This window comes from Bemisia tabaci, chromosome 7, assembly GCF_918797505.1.
Source record: "Bemisia tabaci chromosome 7, PGI_BMITA_v3".
In the NCBI taxonomy this organism is placed as follows: domain Eukaryota; kingdom Metazoa; phylum Arthropoda; class Insecta; order Hemiptera; family Aleyrodidae; genus Bemisia; species Bemisia tabaci.
Window position 1 is genome coordinate 12,060,192 of NC_092799.1, and position 16,440 is coordinate 12,076,631.

The following is a 16,440-nucleotide window of genomic DNA, read 5'->3' on the forward strand; positions in this document are numbered from 1 at the left end:
AACTATATCTCACTATACAAAGGTGTTAAAGGAGATTGAAGGCGCTCCAACCTTGCAAGAATGACAGGCATCCTTTAAGAAACCGGAGCGATCCTCGCAAAATAAATCAAGATACTACGGCACAAAAAGAGAGCGGTAGTCCAAAAAACTCACCAAGTCCTAGCATCCGTATTTAATAACGTTTGGACGTCCGGAATCTCCGGCGAGTGTCGGGACCAGTCGCGTTGACTCTACGCCGCAAACTACGTAGGATTCGACTCTTTTCTCAAAAATGTTTTCCTCCTTCGAAAATCGGAGGCTCGGAGGACAAGACGCATAAGTGCAGTTTTTCCTGTTTCAAGAAATACGTGTTTAAAGTTTCAAAATTACATGGAACCTCAGGTACGGCAAAGAGGAAGTCAAAACTCACTTTTTGATACTTTCCAGTTAGATTTTAGCTATGAATTGTTCATAAAGTATACTTTCAAACAAGTCTTAATTGAGTTCATGAATGTCTGATTTTTCAAAAACTGCACTAATGCGCCTTGTTGTACTTCAAGCCCCTTAAATGAGTTTTGTAAAAGTTCAAATTTTGATACGACGTTGTTTCCGAGCGCTGCAAAGCTCAATCTTTATTATGATTATTGATCAGGATAAGAAGGACGGCAGTCAACATATACGTCTAAAAACTTCCATTCTTTGGATAGCGTCAACATCAATGACCCAGGAAAGGTGCTGGGTGCTGCAGTATCTATGCACTTCAGAACGCCAGAACGAGATACGCATTTCTGCACTTAAGCCCAAGGTACGCGAAAAAAGCTCTACGGTTTTAGGTGACTTCCCGATTTTTTTCGATTATAGTCTCTTGCTGGCCGAAAGACGACATCTTCAACAACACGTTTATGCAGATAACTCAAAACTGTCAAAAATTTAGATACGCGCTTCTGTACTTTCACCATCGATATGTATTTTAGACCAAAAGAATTTGAAAATGACGGTCTTGAAGCCCCGCGGCCTCGCTAGTGGGGTAATTGACAAGCACTAGACTTGTAAAATTTAAAATTTTGGGGCCCTTTTGCATTATCAGTTAGGTCCCGAGGGACTTTCTAGTACTCTCAGGAGCATTGAGTCAAAGTTTTCAAGCAATATTTGACCTCATCTTGCCCTAAGGAGCTGTTGTCATCCATAAAAACTTATCTGCCAGAGGGAGCTAATGACCCATACGTCATTTCTAAGACTACCAAAGAATATTGCTTCTTAATTGCAAAATTAGTCCAGTGGCATAGTTAAGCATTTTATGAGCGTTTAAACTTAATCGTTTCGCCGCCAAGAAAACGTCACTACTTTCATCCTCTCTTTGACGCCATGACCAAAAAAAATTATGACACTGTAGTCGTGTGGTCTGCGATCTTGAATTGGATGCAGGCACCTTCGTGGGGATTTTATTATTTTACTTTCAGAGCTTTAATTTCACGAAAGAAATGTAAAACAAAGTCCCAAAAGCTGAGCTTTCAACATTTTACAGATGTCAAACTTGAGTGCCGCGCCAGTAAATTAGTTTAAAGAAGTTAACGATAATGTTATTTGTCGTGGTTAGAAGTGTTCTCGTGATTTTAGGTGTTGTGTTGGCATGGGTGTCAGGGGCAGGTCTTGCAGGTGGACAATATTTGGGGGCTCAAATTTGGAGAGTTTACATGCAGAACGCCACTGATCAAGATATATTCCAAGATTTTGAGAGAAAATTCCGTGAGTAATACCTCTATCTCAATGTCAACTAATGTTTTAATTCATCCTACCAGCAGGCTGATTTTTTAAATTTATAGACGAAGCTATATGGACAAAGAGAAATTGGAGCGATCCTACCCTGGTAAAAATTGGCAGTAGAGTCTGTGTTCCAAAATACCATAGACCTACGGCCGGTTGTAAGATTTCCAATAGCTTCTATAGCCGGCTGTACAATTTCTTATAGCCTTTTATAGCCGATGGCGATTAAGCAACAGCCAGGCGATAAAGTTTACACTAAACGTTACTAAACACGGATACCAGGACTTAGTTAGTTTTTGGACTACCGCTCTCTTTTTGTGCCGTAGTATCTTGATTTATTTTGCGAGGAAAGCTCCGTACTTTTGAAGGATGCCTGTCCTTCCTAAAATGTTGGAGCGCCTTCATTTTTTTATGATACTGTGCAATACCTCTGGTGTGAAATAGTTGCTTCAGACGCCGTGGCACGCTGCGGCGAGGCGGGCGGGCAGAGAGTTTGAAACGCGCATTGGCGCCTACAAACCTAACAGGGATACTTCACGCATTGCGCAATGCGTGAAGTATCCCTGTTAGGTTTGTAGGCGCCAGTGCGTCGCGTCGCCGCTCCGCTTTGTGTTAGGCTCTAATTTTAAATCTCGCGGAGTCAGCGTTTTTCAACTCATGATTTTGAAATGTTTGCACACTCTGTATGGACTATTCTTATTTTAATCGATGGAAAAAAAATATGTTTTACAGAAAAATATAATGTGTGTTTTGTAAATATTAAGGTTGTTCCGTATCAAACTTAATGATTTCCAAAGTACACGAATTTCTACACAATTTCTTGTAGCCTTTTACTGAGAGATCCTGTAGTTAGTCCACAATTTCTCCCCTAATTCTATAACAACCATTCAATTTATTCAAAGGGATCGCTCCATTTTCTCCGTTGTCTTCTTTGGCAAATGTTTTGTCCATCATTTACAATACAGTCTGCAATGGTACCAAGAGCCCCTTAACCCCATCTCTTAAATGCTCATCGGGTAGATTAAACCCAACTTAACTCAACGGGGCTGTTCAGCCCAATGTCGTACAATTTGTTTAGATGTACCTATGCTTCAATTTTTCCAGTTTCACGCCGTGCGTTGGAGGTGCTTGACTCGCAAAGTGTAACAGTCTAACTTCTTTAAAGTTTTGATGAATTGTCATGACGTCTTCATTGTTCGATAGCTATAACTGTGCTTGAAACCCAAAATTACCACCAAAAACTATGTTTCCGTGCTAAGCAGAAGTGTTCCGATGTCCATGCATTCAGCTTTCAGAGATTTCATAATTACCCAATACACCTTCACTGTTGTCGTAAATTAATGGATTGCATTTAGCACGGAGGAACCAGCGCGATTACAGTGTTGTGAAAATGTTGCTTTTTTATAATCATTGTTAATTTTAAATAAAAATAATTTGTGTAAATTTGAATACTGATACTATATTGCTTTAAAAAAAAAAAAAAAAAAAAAAAAAAAAAAAAGGAAGAAGAAAAAAGGAATTCTCACGATTTTGAAAATCCTGTAATTACGCTGATTCCTTTTTACTATATGCACTCCAAATGGTCGTCGCGATGATGTGTTTGATTGATAATATTTTTTAAGAATCCCATCTCCCGGCGAAAATAACTGATTTTTCAAGTGAATATTTATTAGGATTCAGAATTTATCTTAAAATACATCCCTTTTCCAAACCCAAGAATCGCCTTCATGTTCAAGTGATGATTTTCTTTCAATTCTGGGATGCCCAAAGCTGATTTACAGCTGATTTAAAGTTGATTTTACAGCTGTCGTCGAAACGGTCTATCAAGGAAGAAGCGTATTGGACGTCCTCGTGAGAGGATCAATATTGGAAAGTGCAAAGGAACACTTTGCATCCGTCAAGAAGGAGTATGAAGTTCTCGTCGATGATGTCGAGGAGAGGATAAAAAATGAGGACACACCGATGACCGACGACGAAATTTCTCCAAAACAAGGACGAGGTAGGTGTTATCGAAGGTAGATTGAGGATTTTTATTTTCATGAACACCCGTTCATTTAAAATCTTTTGAAAAAGAAAAAGAAAAAAAATCGTGCATATACCGATCAAAGTCCCGCAACACCACTGTGACCCCTAGGGTTCTTGCCTCTTTTCAGGGTGATTCTATTAAACACTGGAAAAAAACCACATTCGATCTAGAGTCCAGACTCTTGAAAACATTGACAAGAAAAAGGACTCTTGATTCAATCAGATTCAAGCTTAAATCAAGAATCAAACCTCTTACTTTGAGCGGATTTTCTTTTGATTTAAGCTTAAATCTGATTGAATCAAGAGTCCTTTTTCTTGTCAATGTTTCCAAGAGTCTGGACTCTAGATCCAAGGTGTTTTTTATTCCCCAGTGAAGCTTTTTTGAGGGGGGAGGCAGAAAATTTGTTTTCTTTAATCTACACACTCAAAATTCAACGCGCTTTTACCGTTCCCCAAGTTTTATCCAATTTTGAAATGATTATTTGGAGATTGGAGTCCAGATATAAAACGTATGTACCCTCTAACTGGATTATTTTACGATGATATTATTTAAGGCGCTTATGCTGCGTTGGAAAATTTAGAACGAAAGCCTGAAACTGAATGTGATTATACCTATAGACATATTCTCACAGTACGTTCTTGCAACACTCAGTGTTGGAATTCCCTGCTTGTTCTTTCTTATTTCAGTTCTTTTTCCCCTTGTTTTCAACATTTATCCCAGGTTACAATTTTACCTATTCTCATTATCATCCGCTGAGTGACATTCACGACTACATGGACTTGTACCTCGCAGCCTCTCCTTCCACCAAAGTCAACAACTGGATACTCGGACGAAGTTTTGAGAAGAGAGATATAAAACTTCTGGAGATTGTAAACGATCTGAATGCACCGTATATTTGGATCGATGGAGGTATGCCTTTTTGTCCACAAATAAAAAAGTTCAATATCTATACGCTAAAATTAAGAAAATACTAATTCAAATGTGACGCTATTACAGCTAGTCAGCTTTACTTTGTACCACCCAGCTAAACTCCGTGTCATCTCAAAATTTCATTTCATAAATCTCTGGTCTTACCCTGTCTACAGAGTACCCACATTTTAAAAGTTTGCGAGCTGATTATTGAAATTGATAGACAAAACAAAAGCAAATTAGACAAAGGGAAAACGGCTCCATTTCCATTCCATTTCATGCTCAATCCTATCGGTGGAAGCAAGAGCAAGTGGTTGCAATAGACAACGAAGGCAATGAATAGACTAACTAACGAACGGCAACCCGTCAGAGATCTTGTAATTAGTCCATCATTTTCCCCTTTTGTCTATAACAACGACCCGTTTCAACCAATAGGCTCCCTCCATTTTCCTTTTGTCTCCTCTGTTCATAGATTTGTGTGCCTCTGGAAAAAATGGTATGCTGTTTTACCATCTAGGATGTCAAAAACGTATCTGGTGATCCTAAGATCAGCCTCGTTGCCCAAGCATTGAAATTTGCATTCACAAGCTGTAAAAGTTAACAGCAGGCACAGTAAATTCCTATTTCTTCGAGCTCCCTAACAATATTATTGGCATCTTAACGGTGCTAAACAGCAATATTATTTCTTTCAGTGTGTATTTCAATTATCAAACTGCAGTACAGATTGCCGTAAGTAATGATGATTACGCGCGAATATTTTTGCTGTATTTTTGCTGGATTGTTGCGTATGTTGCCTGTCTGCTAATTGAAGGGGCTAGTCTTATTGCATATCGCGCTAAAATTGAGATGAGTTCAGCGGTTCCTCTTTGCATCGTAAATCGCCTATCTTTCATCTGATCGTTTTTCTGATCGCTTAAAATTACAGGGGCAAGCGAATTTTCATGAAATTCGGTCGATAATTTTTGCGGAAATTAAGGAAAACGATAATTCTAACCAAAAATACGGGGAAGGCGTAGCTCCCTCAGGAGATGCTCTCGGGAGAAAATGTATGGTGAAAGAATGCCTTACTTTTACTGACAGAGCTCGTTTCTGTGGTATGATCATTTAACCCCGCGTTTACCCTACGCAGAAAAAAATATGGTGCTGACGACAGAACTTTCTGTCAACAGGGCTCTTGCAGTTTTTTCTGTTATGAGAACAGAACTTCGGTCGTGGGAACAGAGCACTCTGTCCTCATAACGGAAGTTTCTGTGACTGTTACAAAGGAAGTGCAGAAGTCCTGTGAACAGAAGTATTTATTTCAGTGTGTATGATCATCAAAATTAAATAAATGGAATTGAGACCCTAGCTAAGATGAAATTGTCATTTCCGTCCCTCCATTTCTGAAACTCCCATACTTTTTTTTATTTATTTATTTTTTAATTTATTTTTTTAAATTTCGAACAGGAATGCATGCTAGAGAATGGCTCTCTCCAACAACGGCTTTGTGGATCGCCAACCTGCTACTGAGGGAGAAGGAGAAGCTTCCAGAGGCGATGAAGAAACTGAACTACTACATCCTTCCAGTGATGAACCCCGACGGTTACGAGTACAGTCGCAACGAGGACAGGATGTGGCGGAAAAACCGAAACTTGGCCGCGGGAAATCGTAGTCGCAGACAAGAACCATCTCTGCACGATTGCAAATTGGGCGTCGACCTCAATCGAAACTTCGATATCGAATGGGGCAGAAAAGAGGGAGCAAGCAACAATGCATGCGAATCGGACTATAAAGGACCCTACGCCAATTCTGAACTCGAAACTCAAGGGGTTGTTGGCTTCTTATCGGATAAAATCTCCAAGGTTAAGGTATGCAACGTCCGTATCTTATAGTCGTTCCTTAATCAGCTCTTTAGGTATCTGAGGAGGCCTCATTTCGATGGCCTAAGTGCGAAACCAAGCATTTCCGTTTGCGAAATTGCAGACTCACTCTGCCGTGCTAAGGAAAAATGCCGTATGAGCCTCAGGCGTTGCCAAATTTCCTTGGGTAAATCACTAATTTTCAGGAGAATTTGTGAATATTTTTTCTCCAATTTCTCAGATAATTTTGTTTGTAATTTGATCTAAAGTGTCTGAAAATTGCAAGGAAAAATATTCATAACTTTTCTCAAAAATAAACATTTTATTGGAGGAAATTTGGCAACTCCCGCGTGTTGATACGGGGTTCTTCTTTAGCACGGCAGTACTGTCATACTTTATTTTTGCTTTGGGAAACTATAATGCCGTGCCAAGGAAGAACCCCGTATCAACACTCAAGAGTTGCAAAATTACATTCGATAAAGTGCTTATTTTTGAGGGAAGTTATGAATATTTTTCCGAGATATTTCCAAGAACTTTAGGTTATATTGCAAGCAAAATTACCTGCAAAATTGGAAGAAAAATATTTACAAATTTTGATTTTGAAATTTTGATTAAAGAATTTAATTACAAATGCATTGAATCGCGTTGGTGTAACTTTGTAGTGCGGCATATTTTATTTTGCATTTAAACCTAGTTTATGTTGAAAATTTTTCGAGAATCCCCCATAAAAAGACCATTAAATATAACCCTTTATTGGTAACAAAATTAATTAAAGAGCTAAAATGGTTTTCATCATGTACTATATGGTCGTTTTCAATTCGCCTTCATCTGCGTCCACTGCAATTGTTGCTACGAATATGGTGTGCATGCTGATCTCAGCTTATTACATACTTGACTCTTTGAAGGCGTTTAATGTGCGAAAGTGGAGCACCCTGTCGAAAAACAACATAAGTGAGATTGAATGAATTGCTCCCTACTTCGTTCGTTCTTCGGCAGATGACGCTACTTGCGCCCATAAAACGCCTTCAGAAAGTCGAGTATGTATTGAGCTACAATCAGCACGCACAACATATTCGTAACAACAATTGCTGAAGACGTAGCTGAAGGCGAATTGCTTTCGCCCACATAACGCCTTCAGAGAGTCAAGGGTACAATGAGCTGAAATCAGCTCGCACAGCATATTCGGAACAACAATAGCTGCAGACGCAGCAGAGGGAAAATTGCTAAGTTGAAAAAGAAAAAGAATGATTGGTAATTTGCATGTGACGAGAGGGTATGTATTGGATCGACATGCATTGAACGAAAAATAAACAAGTGAACCGATCAACGCGCCGATTCAATGGACAGAAATGAAAAGGGAGGTTAGAAGAGACTTTTGATACAGTATCATATCAGTGCCCCGGAGTCAAAAGGTACCTAACTCTTATTTTTGAGAAACTCGAATCAGTGTCATTTTGGAAATCTCCATTAATGGTTCCGTGTGTGTGAAACAATTGGTAGCCCTATCTCACGCCGGTTATGACATGCGGAATTTTAAAAATTGCGATTTTCATTGGAATCCATGGGACCAACACATGCTTTTTCCCCGATACCCCGGAATGACTAAAATGGAGTTAGATACCAATTTACTCTGGGGTACTGTTAAAAAAAAGAAGATTTTTATGAAGTTCCAAGTAAAATTCCTCTATATAACTTTGGAAATATATGCAAATCTTCACAAGGGATTCCGAGGCTACTTCTTTACAAATGATACAAAATGCAAATGAAAAAATTCAATGGTCTCGCCGACTCGAGCACTTTTAATGTGGGGACGGACCTTCCTCAATATATTGGCAAAACCAATAACAATATAATTAATTTCGTATTTTTTTACCTAGTGGCAAAGTACTGCAATTCCTTGTGTTGTCAAGTAGAAAGTTCATAATTTGGATTTAGGATTAAGAGCCAATCAACAAATAACACTCAATAAATGATCATCCTTATGTCAAATCAGCTTTTTTCTCCTCTAAAAGTGTTACATAAAAACAATGGCAGCTACATCACTTTGAAATGCAGATACTAAAAATTTTCTTTACAAGAATCAATCCGGCATCTCACCGGATATCTTAATTATGAGCAAACCTCATTACGATGTTGGTCAACTCCTTTTGCTTAATACTGCTTAATTTAAATCGTATAATTTTCAGGCGTTCCTGACATTCCACACTTATGGTCAATATATTTTGTGTCCTTACGCTTACGCCAGAAATGCCCCACTGCTCGAAAATCAGCTGGAGCTCATTAAAATTGCTAGAACAGCGGCCAAGAACATCATTAAAATGTCGGGTAGTAATTACCATGTGGGTAAACTTACGGATTTCTTATATGCATGCACCGGTAAGCCATCCATTCACTGAAATAGAGATTGGTCATTTACGTCAGTCACCGCACCCGTTTCCTTATTATACTCTATGATACAAAATTATAAAAGTAACGCATAATTAATGAGGGAGGTGCCAAGCGCTTCGAAGGGATGGGAAGTGGTCAGGGGTCGTACTCACGGTGGCAAAATTTCATGAAAAATAAAATATTGAAATTTCATGAAAAATAAAACCTTGAAATTTCACTCGAAATATTTCATGACTTTTCAGAGATTTACATTATGAAAGGTATTGAAAAATACCGGTTCCTTTCCAAGTTTCGCAAAACGAAAAAATTGTGTCTTTCTTCTATTTTTGTGTGTTTGAGTGCGGGTTGCATACTCTAGCCCCTGAAAAATATGAAATATTTCACAGCCTTGTGAAATTTCATGAAATATTTCACTGAAATTTCCTATCTTTCCTTTCTTTCTTACGTTTCATGCCAGCCTGGACGTACCTCCAAGTAAATAATTAAAAGTAGACTCGCAAAGAATAGATATTGGGAGGGGTTATAGGACATTTCGTCAACGATTTTTTGTCCGAGCACTTGTTTTTTCCAGTAGTTTAAGTCCGCGCGTTTTTTCGGCAGGGGAGTTTTGGTCCACTTATCAATTATTGAGACCCAAAGTTAATTGGTCTACATGTAAATACAAACAACATTTGCTCACGACGTTTTTGGATGAAATGTATAATGTCTTGGAAGAATGAGGGTTTGCTCGTTTTTTGTTTGTTTGGTTGGCCAAACGGAAACAAATATATAATTGAGAATTTTGGCGTCAATTCCATGAGGGAAGATTCACTAAAACTCTCTACACCTCTTTGGTGCAACAGGACTTAATTATCTTGCAAGAAAATCCCATCCTCTTACACCTGAACCGGATGAACCTTTTGATTTTCCTCAGCTGAAGGCTCTTAGATTTTTCTTGTGAACGATAACTTCGCGACGGCGCGGCGCCGGCGTGCCGCGGCGCTTCAAACTACTATTTCGCCATGAAGGTGTTGCACAGTATCATCCAAGATTGAAGGCACCCCAACGTATCATGATTGATGGCATCTTTCAAAAGCACGAAGCAATTAAATCGAGTGACGACGAAAAAAAGAGAGCTGTAGTCGAAAAACTTGCTAAGTCCTTGTATTTGGATCCAGTAATGTTTAGCATGGTTTTTGAACTTAATTAGAGGAAAAAGTGACTTGATTCAAGTAGAAATATGCTCAAATTTACCGCCGAGAAGATTTCCTTATAAATCAATAAATAAAATAATGCCTGTTTAGAGAAAAAAGGATGCTTAAATAAAGAGAAAAGTCATTAGATCAAGCAGAAACCCGCTTTCATTCAGCTATTTTCTTCTTGATTCAAAATAAAATCTTCTTGACGGCATACTCAATAATGCTTCTGCCTAAATCGAGTCACATTTTTCTCTAATGAATTTCAAAAATAATGCTAAAAGTTATTAAATACGGATGCTAGGACTAAGTGAGTTTTTTAGATTACCGCTTTCTTTTTGTAACGTGGTATCTTGATTTATTTTGCAAGGAAAGCTCTGTACCCTTAAAGGAAGCTTGTCATTCTTCATACGTTGTAGCGCCTTCAATCTCGTATGATACTGTGCAGCACCTATCTCGCAAAATAGTTGCTTGAAACGCCGTAGCACTCCGCGGCGCGGCAGTATGACACGCGCATAGGCGCCTACAAACCAAACTGGGATACTTCACGCATTGCGCAACGCGTGAAGTATCCCGTTAGGTTTGTAGGCGCTAGTGCGCATTCCGCTCTGTGTTAGGCTATAATATTTAAACTCGCGGAGTCAGCGTTTTTCAACTCATGATTTTGAAAGGTTTGCACGCTCTGCACGGATTATTCTCATTTAAATTGATGAAAAAAAAAAATGTATTAAAGGAAAATATAACGTGTGTTTTGAAAATATTAAGGTGGGTCCGTGTCTATTTTAATGATCTCCAAAGCTTTTTAATTTTTCCTTTATATTTTGTGTTTTTACTGTGCTGCAGCGTGGTGTATTTGCAACCAAACGGTCAAAATTGGACGTGTTTGACTGTAGAAGAGCGATTTAAAAGTGGGTTAAAACCATAGATTGCGTCCTCCTTGGTTTTTTCTCTCTTTTTCATTTTTTTATAGTTCTTTTCAACACAAGTACGGCTCATTGAGATTAATATCGATACCATCGCTTGGAAAAGGTCTTGCAAATATTTGCCACGTTTTAAAAATATAATGTTTTTAAAATGAAGTACCTAATATTATCATTTAAAAAAGGGTTTATATATTTGTATACAGTATATTTTAAATCGACAATTTTACAGATAGAAGTAAAACCAAATATTCACAAATGAAAATTAGAAAGACGAATAGAAAGAAGAAAGTAACATTTCATTTAAAAAATGAGTTACCACAACAACACCCTCTTCTCTCTAAATTTTCTAATTCGATATCGGCAATATAATTTTACATACGGACTGGAATGTACCCTTTGGACCAGGTCACTGTTTCTTATTTTAAGCGTGGACGTAAATTACTGGTCTAAACAGGCGCCCGGACAAAAAATCGTTGACGGAATGTCCTGAAACCATTGGGAGGCATATTATCACCAAATTCTGCATCCAATGTCAATGGAAGACACAGCCCATCAAAAAGAAAAAAAAACGATCTTTATCCAGTAGTAAATCCAATCTGAGCACTGAGCTTGCAAGGGCACGCTTTATCAGATCCCTACATCTGAAAACAAAAAAATATCTCCCTTGAAAAAAGAAAATTTATCTTTTAGAAAAAAAGAGGAAAAAAATCATTTAAAATATCAGAACTCAAGCAGCGATGTCTTCCGTATTATCTCTCGTTAGATATGAGCGTATGCAGCAACGGGTCGGGCTGATGAACGTGTAACAGAGCATTGACGTTGAGAACCGTGAGGAAAAAAGAAGGCGCCTTCAAAACATTGGATATGCAGCTCAGACATCCGTTGAGGTACAATAGTTGCATCCGAGCTCTCCAGGGGCAAACTGGCAGTCGAAAAGTTAAGAGGCGACCTACATTTGTGGGCCCTCCTGTCGTTCGGGGGCCCCTCTGATGCGGTTGTACTTAGCTGTTTGTACTTGTTGCTGTTTTTATGCTGTTTTTTGTACTTGATCTATTTCTGTTTGTTTTTCGTTTTTGCAGGCACTTCTATTGACTGGGCCGCCTCCCAAGGGATCCCATACGTCTTCGTCATGGAACTATCCAAAGACAGCTTTATTCTACCGGTTGCAAATATCATTCCAACCGCCAGGGAAGGTTTAGAACTCGTCAAGGCCGTAGCGGAGGCGATCGTCAAACGTAAATAAGATTTTTCAGGCAGCTCAGCTCTAATTTTCAGAGAGGCTCATGCTGGTGGCCTTACTTTAAAAATGTCAATCTCTTTGAAATTAGCAACCCGAATAACACAAGCTACAATAAATTTAAATGGAGCTCTTGCATGTCCCGGAGATTTGGTGAAAATATTTTATATTTATTTCAATTTATAAAATTAAATTAATTTTTCATTTGATCTGTTTAATTTGATAAGGTTTTACGAAATTAAAGTCGAGGGTATTCCCTGGAGTTATTGCTTTTGATAATTTTCACCTCTTCGCCATACCGGTCAAATATCTGAAGTCACTTTTTGATTGTGTAATAATGTACTTTAAAACGTTAATACTTAATGTGCCTATATAATGGTAAAAGAAACTACTAGAGAAGAATTCTCGAAATCATCATTTTTTGTCGGCTTTTTTTCATATTTCTCACTGTAAACTGGAACGAAGTGCAAAACTTCCGATGAGTCCAGTCCTAATCATCTTTGCACAAATTTGCGTTTGATCCCCTCCCCCATAACAGTCTTCGAGAATTTTGCGAAGAAAATGAAGCTTCTTTTTAAAAAAAAAAAAAAAGAAAAAAGAAAATTTAGGTAATACGAATAGAAATTTTCAAACACCACACTCAAGACCCACTGTCTGGTTGATTCACCATCGTTGGACGTATTTATGTTGAAAGGAACTTCTTTCTTTGAATTTTTCGTCAATTCGGCATATTTTTGTGTGGGGCCTCAGTTTTACTCACTTATCAAGATCATTACATCTGATGATTCCTGCGATAGACGTAAGCCACATGTGACGCCAATGTGACGGCATAACCTATATAAAAACTTTACTCACCGATTTTTCGAGATCCTTCGCTTCAACATCTTAGCGTGGCCCGTAAGTGCTGGTGCGTTTCAATGCAATTCTTTGTAGCCCTTTGAATTTTTACCTAGTTTTGCATATGCATCCTCTATGCTTCTTACGCGACTATATGTGCCTTCCCCTTCAAATGTATTGATTTCGGCTGATCAACTCAAACGCTTAATTTTACGTGCGATGGAAAAAGTTAACTCTTTGTGAAGTTTTCAAAATTGTGTCCTATAGTCTCTCCACGATCGCTCCCAATAATGTTTTTCTTCAATGTCTCGAAAATTTCCCAAAATGTTGAGTTTTCAGAGACTACAGTTCATTTCCCTTGGACGGATGTGTATAAAGTGATTTAGTCTTAACTTGAGGAGGATTTAAGCACTTATTTTAAATAAGAATTGGTCCAGTCTCTAGATCTAGGAAAAAAAGTATCACAGTCCCAACTATACTCCTGGCTGATTTTAGAGCCAGATATAAAAGTAGTCGCTCTTCTACCGAAAGTGCGGTCGGATCAACCATACCTCTAGATGTGCCTTCATAGTCAGCATAAATGTGGTTAGATTAACTATACCACTGGCTGGTGCCTTTACACCTCTATAGCTAGGGGGTGCAACTACTCTTATGACTGGCGCCAAAATCAGCTAGCACTGGAAAAAAAACCACATTGGATCTAGAGTCCAGGCTCTGCCTAAAAACATCGACAAGGAAAAGTACTCTTCATTCAATCAGAATCTAGCTTAAATCAAGAACCAAGCCTCTTAATTTAAGCGGATTCCGTTTTGATTCAAGCAAAAATCCGATTGAATCAAGAGTATTTTTTCTTGTCAATGTTTTCAAGAGTCTTTTTTTTTTCCAGTGAGGAATACAGCCGGGGTGAAGATACTTTTTTTCAGTGATCGGATTACAAAAAAGTACACTATTAAGCGGTGAGAATGAAAAATTTGTACAGTTTTATTAATGTAAAAGTAAGGTACAAAAGTGGAACAGATGAAGTGCAACCGGGAGAAAAAGTAGAATAAAAATAGTCTTCACAGAGTTAGAGAGGGAAACCCGCATTCTATCACAATTCACCTCGTCTTCTCTGAGGAGAAGCTTATTTTGTGCAGATTTGATCTCTATGAGGCAATCCTCAATTGCTCATAATAACATGTACATACAACTCAGATTCATTATGATTGTTGCAAAATAATACTATATATAGACTCTAAATCACCAGAATTCAAAGCAATCACAGCGCGATTTGATTAAAAAGGAGGGGCTTTGATATTGCAGTAACGTTATGTTAAGTTCACCAAACGGGGAAAATCAATTAAATAATTCGTAGTTGTTGAGAGTTTTACAAGAGACGACACTGAATCAACTCAGGTCAGACAGGACTGAGATTATAGCCTCCAATACATATATTGCAAGTGGTTCTTTATGACTCATATCATCTCTCAATGTTTTTTTTACTTACGTTTTAATCGTGTTAAAATTGTACAAATAAGGTCTAGCCCAAAATTTTTTTCATCTTATGAGTCAATGGTAAAGTTTAAGCACCATTTTTAAATCCATGCATGAAATAAAAATAAAAATGGTGAGATTCACTAAAAGTTACAAAGAGCAAAGATGCTAACAACTTCATTTGAGAAAAATCTACACCAAGGCAAAGTAGCCAAGACAATTAAAACCGACCTTCTTTCTGATTCAATTAAATCATGAATGCCATTCGGCCGCTTCTCTTTCAAATTTATGTACTTAGGCATTTCTAATTTTTATGCTTCAACCCCGTCTATAAAAAAATCTAGGGGTATAGAAGATGAACATTTTTTAATTTAGTGCCCGATATCAAAGAGCTATTAGTTGACTGAATAGTCACTTACTTTCAAAACAGATCAATGGAGAATTTGCACGCAATTTTTTATTGCTTCGTCTAAGAGTGCTCAAAGAGCTGATTTCGCAGTAGCCACATACATTTCTATCTAACATAGGAAATAGTATAAAAATAGATGTAAAAGTGAGGAAATGAACCGCCTAGTGACGTCATCCGGATGCATTTCCCATTTAAACACATGTATTTTACCAGATTAGATTATTTTGGTCATATATTCCCCAATAATTATTGTTCAATTTATGAACCAACGGTATCCTCATGTACAGTTCTTTTATCAGTTTTTCTATAAACAGGAAATTCATCAAATCTCAGGCACCTGCAAATTCTCTACCAAGAAACATAATTTATCGATTATTAACTAGGTAATAACTGGATGAGATTCAAAATTCAGCACGATTTGTAAACGGCGTGGAGGCATCTGCAAATCCTCCATCAAAAAACATAATTTATCGATTATCAACTAGATAATAACCGGATGAGATTCAAAATTCAGCACGATTTGCAAACGGCGTGGAGGCACCTGCTAATTCTCCATCAAAAAACATAATTTATCGATTATTAACTAGGTAACAACCGGATGAACCGTGAACCGGAACTGTGAAGAGATGGAGAGATGCCAGCTTCCGGAGGATCTCTACCATGACAGATTCCTGTGGCGAGTAGGCGTCGCAGAGCGCTCTAGCGCGCCGTAAAAGCGGCTTATATACATACATAACCGGATGAGATTCAAAATTCAGCACGATTTGTAAACGGCGTGGAGGCATCTACAAATCCTCCATCAAAAATCATAATTTATCGATTATTAACTAGGTAATAACCGGATGAGATTCAAAATACAGCACGATTTGTGAACGGCGTGGAGGAACCTAAAACCTAAACTAAAAACTACGAGAGCACTGGTAACTCGTTCCCGATCTGTGCGAAGTGATCCCTGCCGCCGGTTTTCTGGTAGTCGTACTTCTTGCTTTCCAGTTTCTCGTGCCACTCGCGGGGCTGTTTCTGGACCTTCTGGAGGGCGTTGCGGAGGAGGTAGTTGTGGAAGCGGAGGACGGCCGGGATGCGGGAGGTGTGGCAGAAGAAGAGTTTGGTGAGACCGAAGAAGAAGTTCTGGACGACGGTGAGCTTGGTGGAGACGGAGGGGATCTGGATGTCCAGGGCCCAGCACATGTAGCTCAGCGAGACCTCAAACGTCACGCCCGGGATGTAGTAGGAAATCCCTTCGACCATGCATCGCGACATGTGCTCCCAATCGGGACCTGCGTCCTTGAACCTGGGAAAAGAAGAAAGTTGCATTACTTTTTGAATTTTCGGGAATAATTAGGGACATATATGCAAAGAATGTCGGCCCAAGTAGCAGTGATCGCGATAAATAGCGATTTTATCGGTTGGTTATCGCGATTTTGTCGGTGGCAATATATCGAGATATTATCGCATTAAAAATTGTGATATATGGCGATTAAA

General features: G+C 38.5%; 2 protein-coding genes across 3 annotated transcripts in view; one reads left to right on the plus strand and one right to left on the minus strand.

Moving 5' to 3' along the window:
• Positions 1-1,348: 1,348 nt before the first annotated feature.
• On the plus strand, positions 1,349-12,501 carry LOC109035377 (carboxypeptidase A4). The gene is made up of 6 exons (XM_072303018.1): positions 1,349-1,725; positions 3,548-3,742; positions 4,490-4,678; positions 6,125-6,525; positions 8,703-8,892; positions 12,082-12,501. The coding sequence occupies exons 1-6, from the start codon at positions 1,557-1,559 to the stop codon at positions 12,243-12,245; spliced, it is 1,308 nt and encodes a 435-aa protein (XP_072159119.1). The 5' UTR covers positions 1,349-1,556; the 3' UTR covers positions 12,246-12,501.
• A 1,532-nt stretch (positions 12,502-14,033) lies between these two features.
• LOC109035328 (uncharacterized) overlaps positions 14,034-16,440 on the minus strand; it is a 47,084-nt gene continuing 44,677 nt past the window's right edge. For both annotated transcript variants that reach the window (XM_019048917.2, XM_019048916.2), the window contains exon 6: positions 14,034-16,249. In XM_019048917.2, coding sequence (XP_018904462.2) covers positions 15,865-16,249 — 385 coding nt within the window. In that variant the 3' untranslated portion in view covers positions 14,034-15,864. The remainder of the gene's footprint in view (positions 16,250-16,440) is intronic.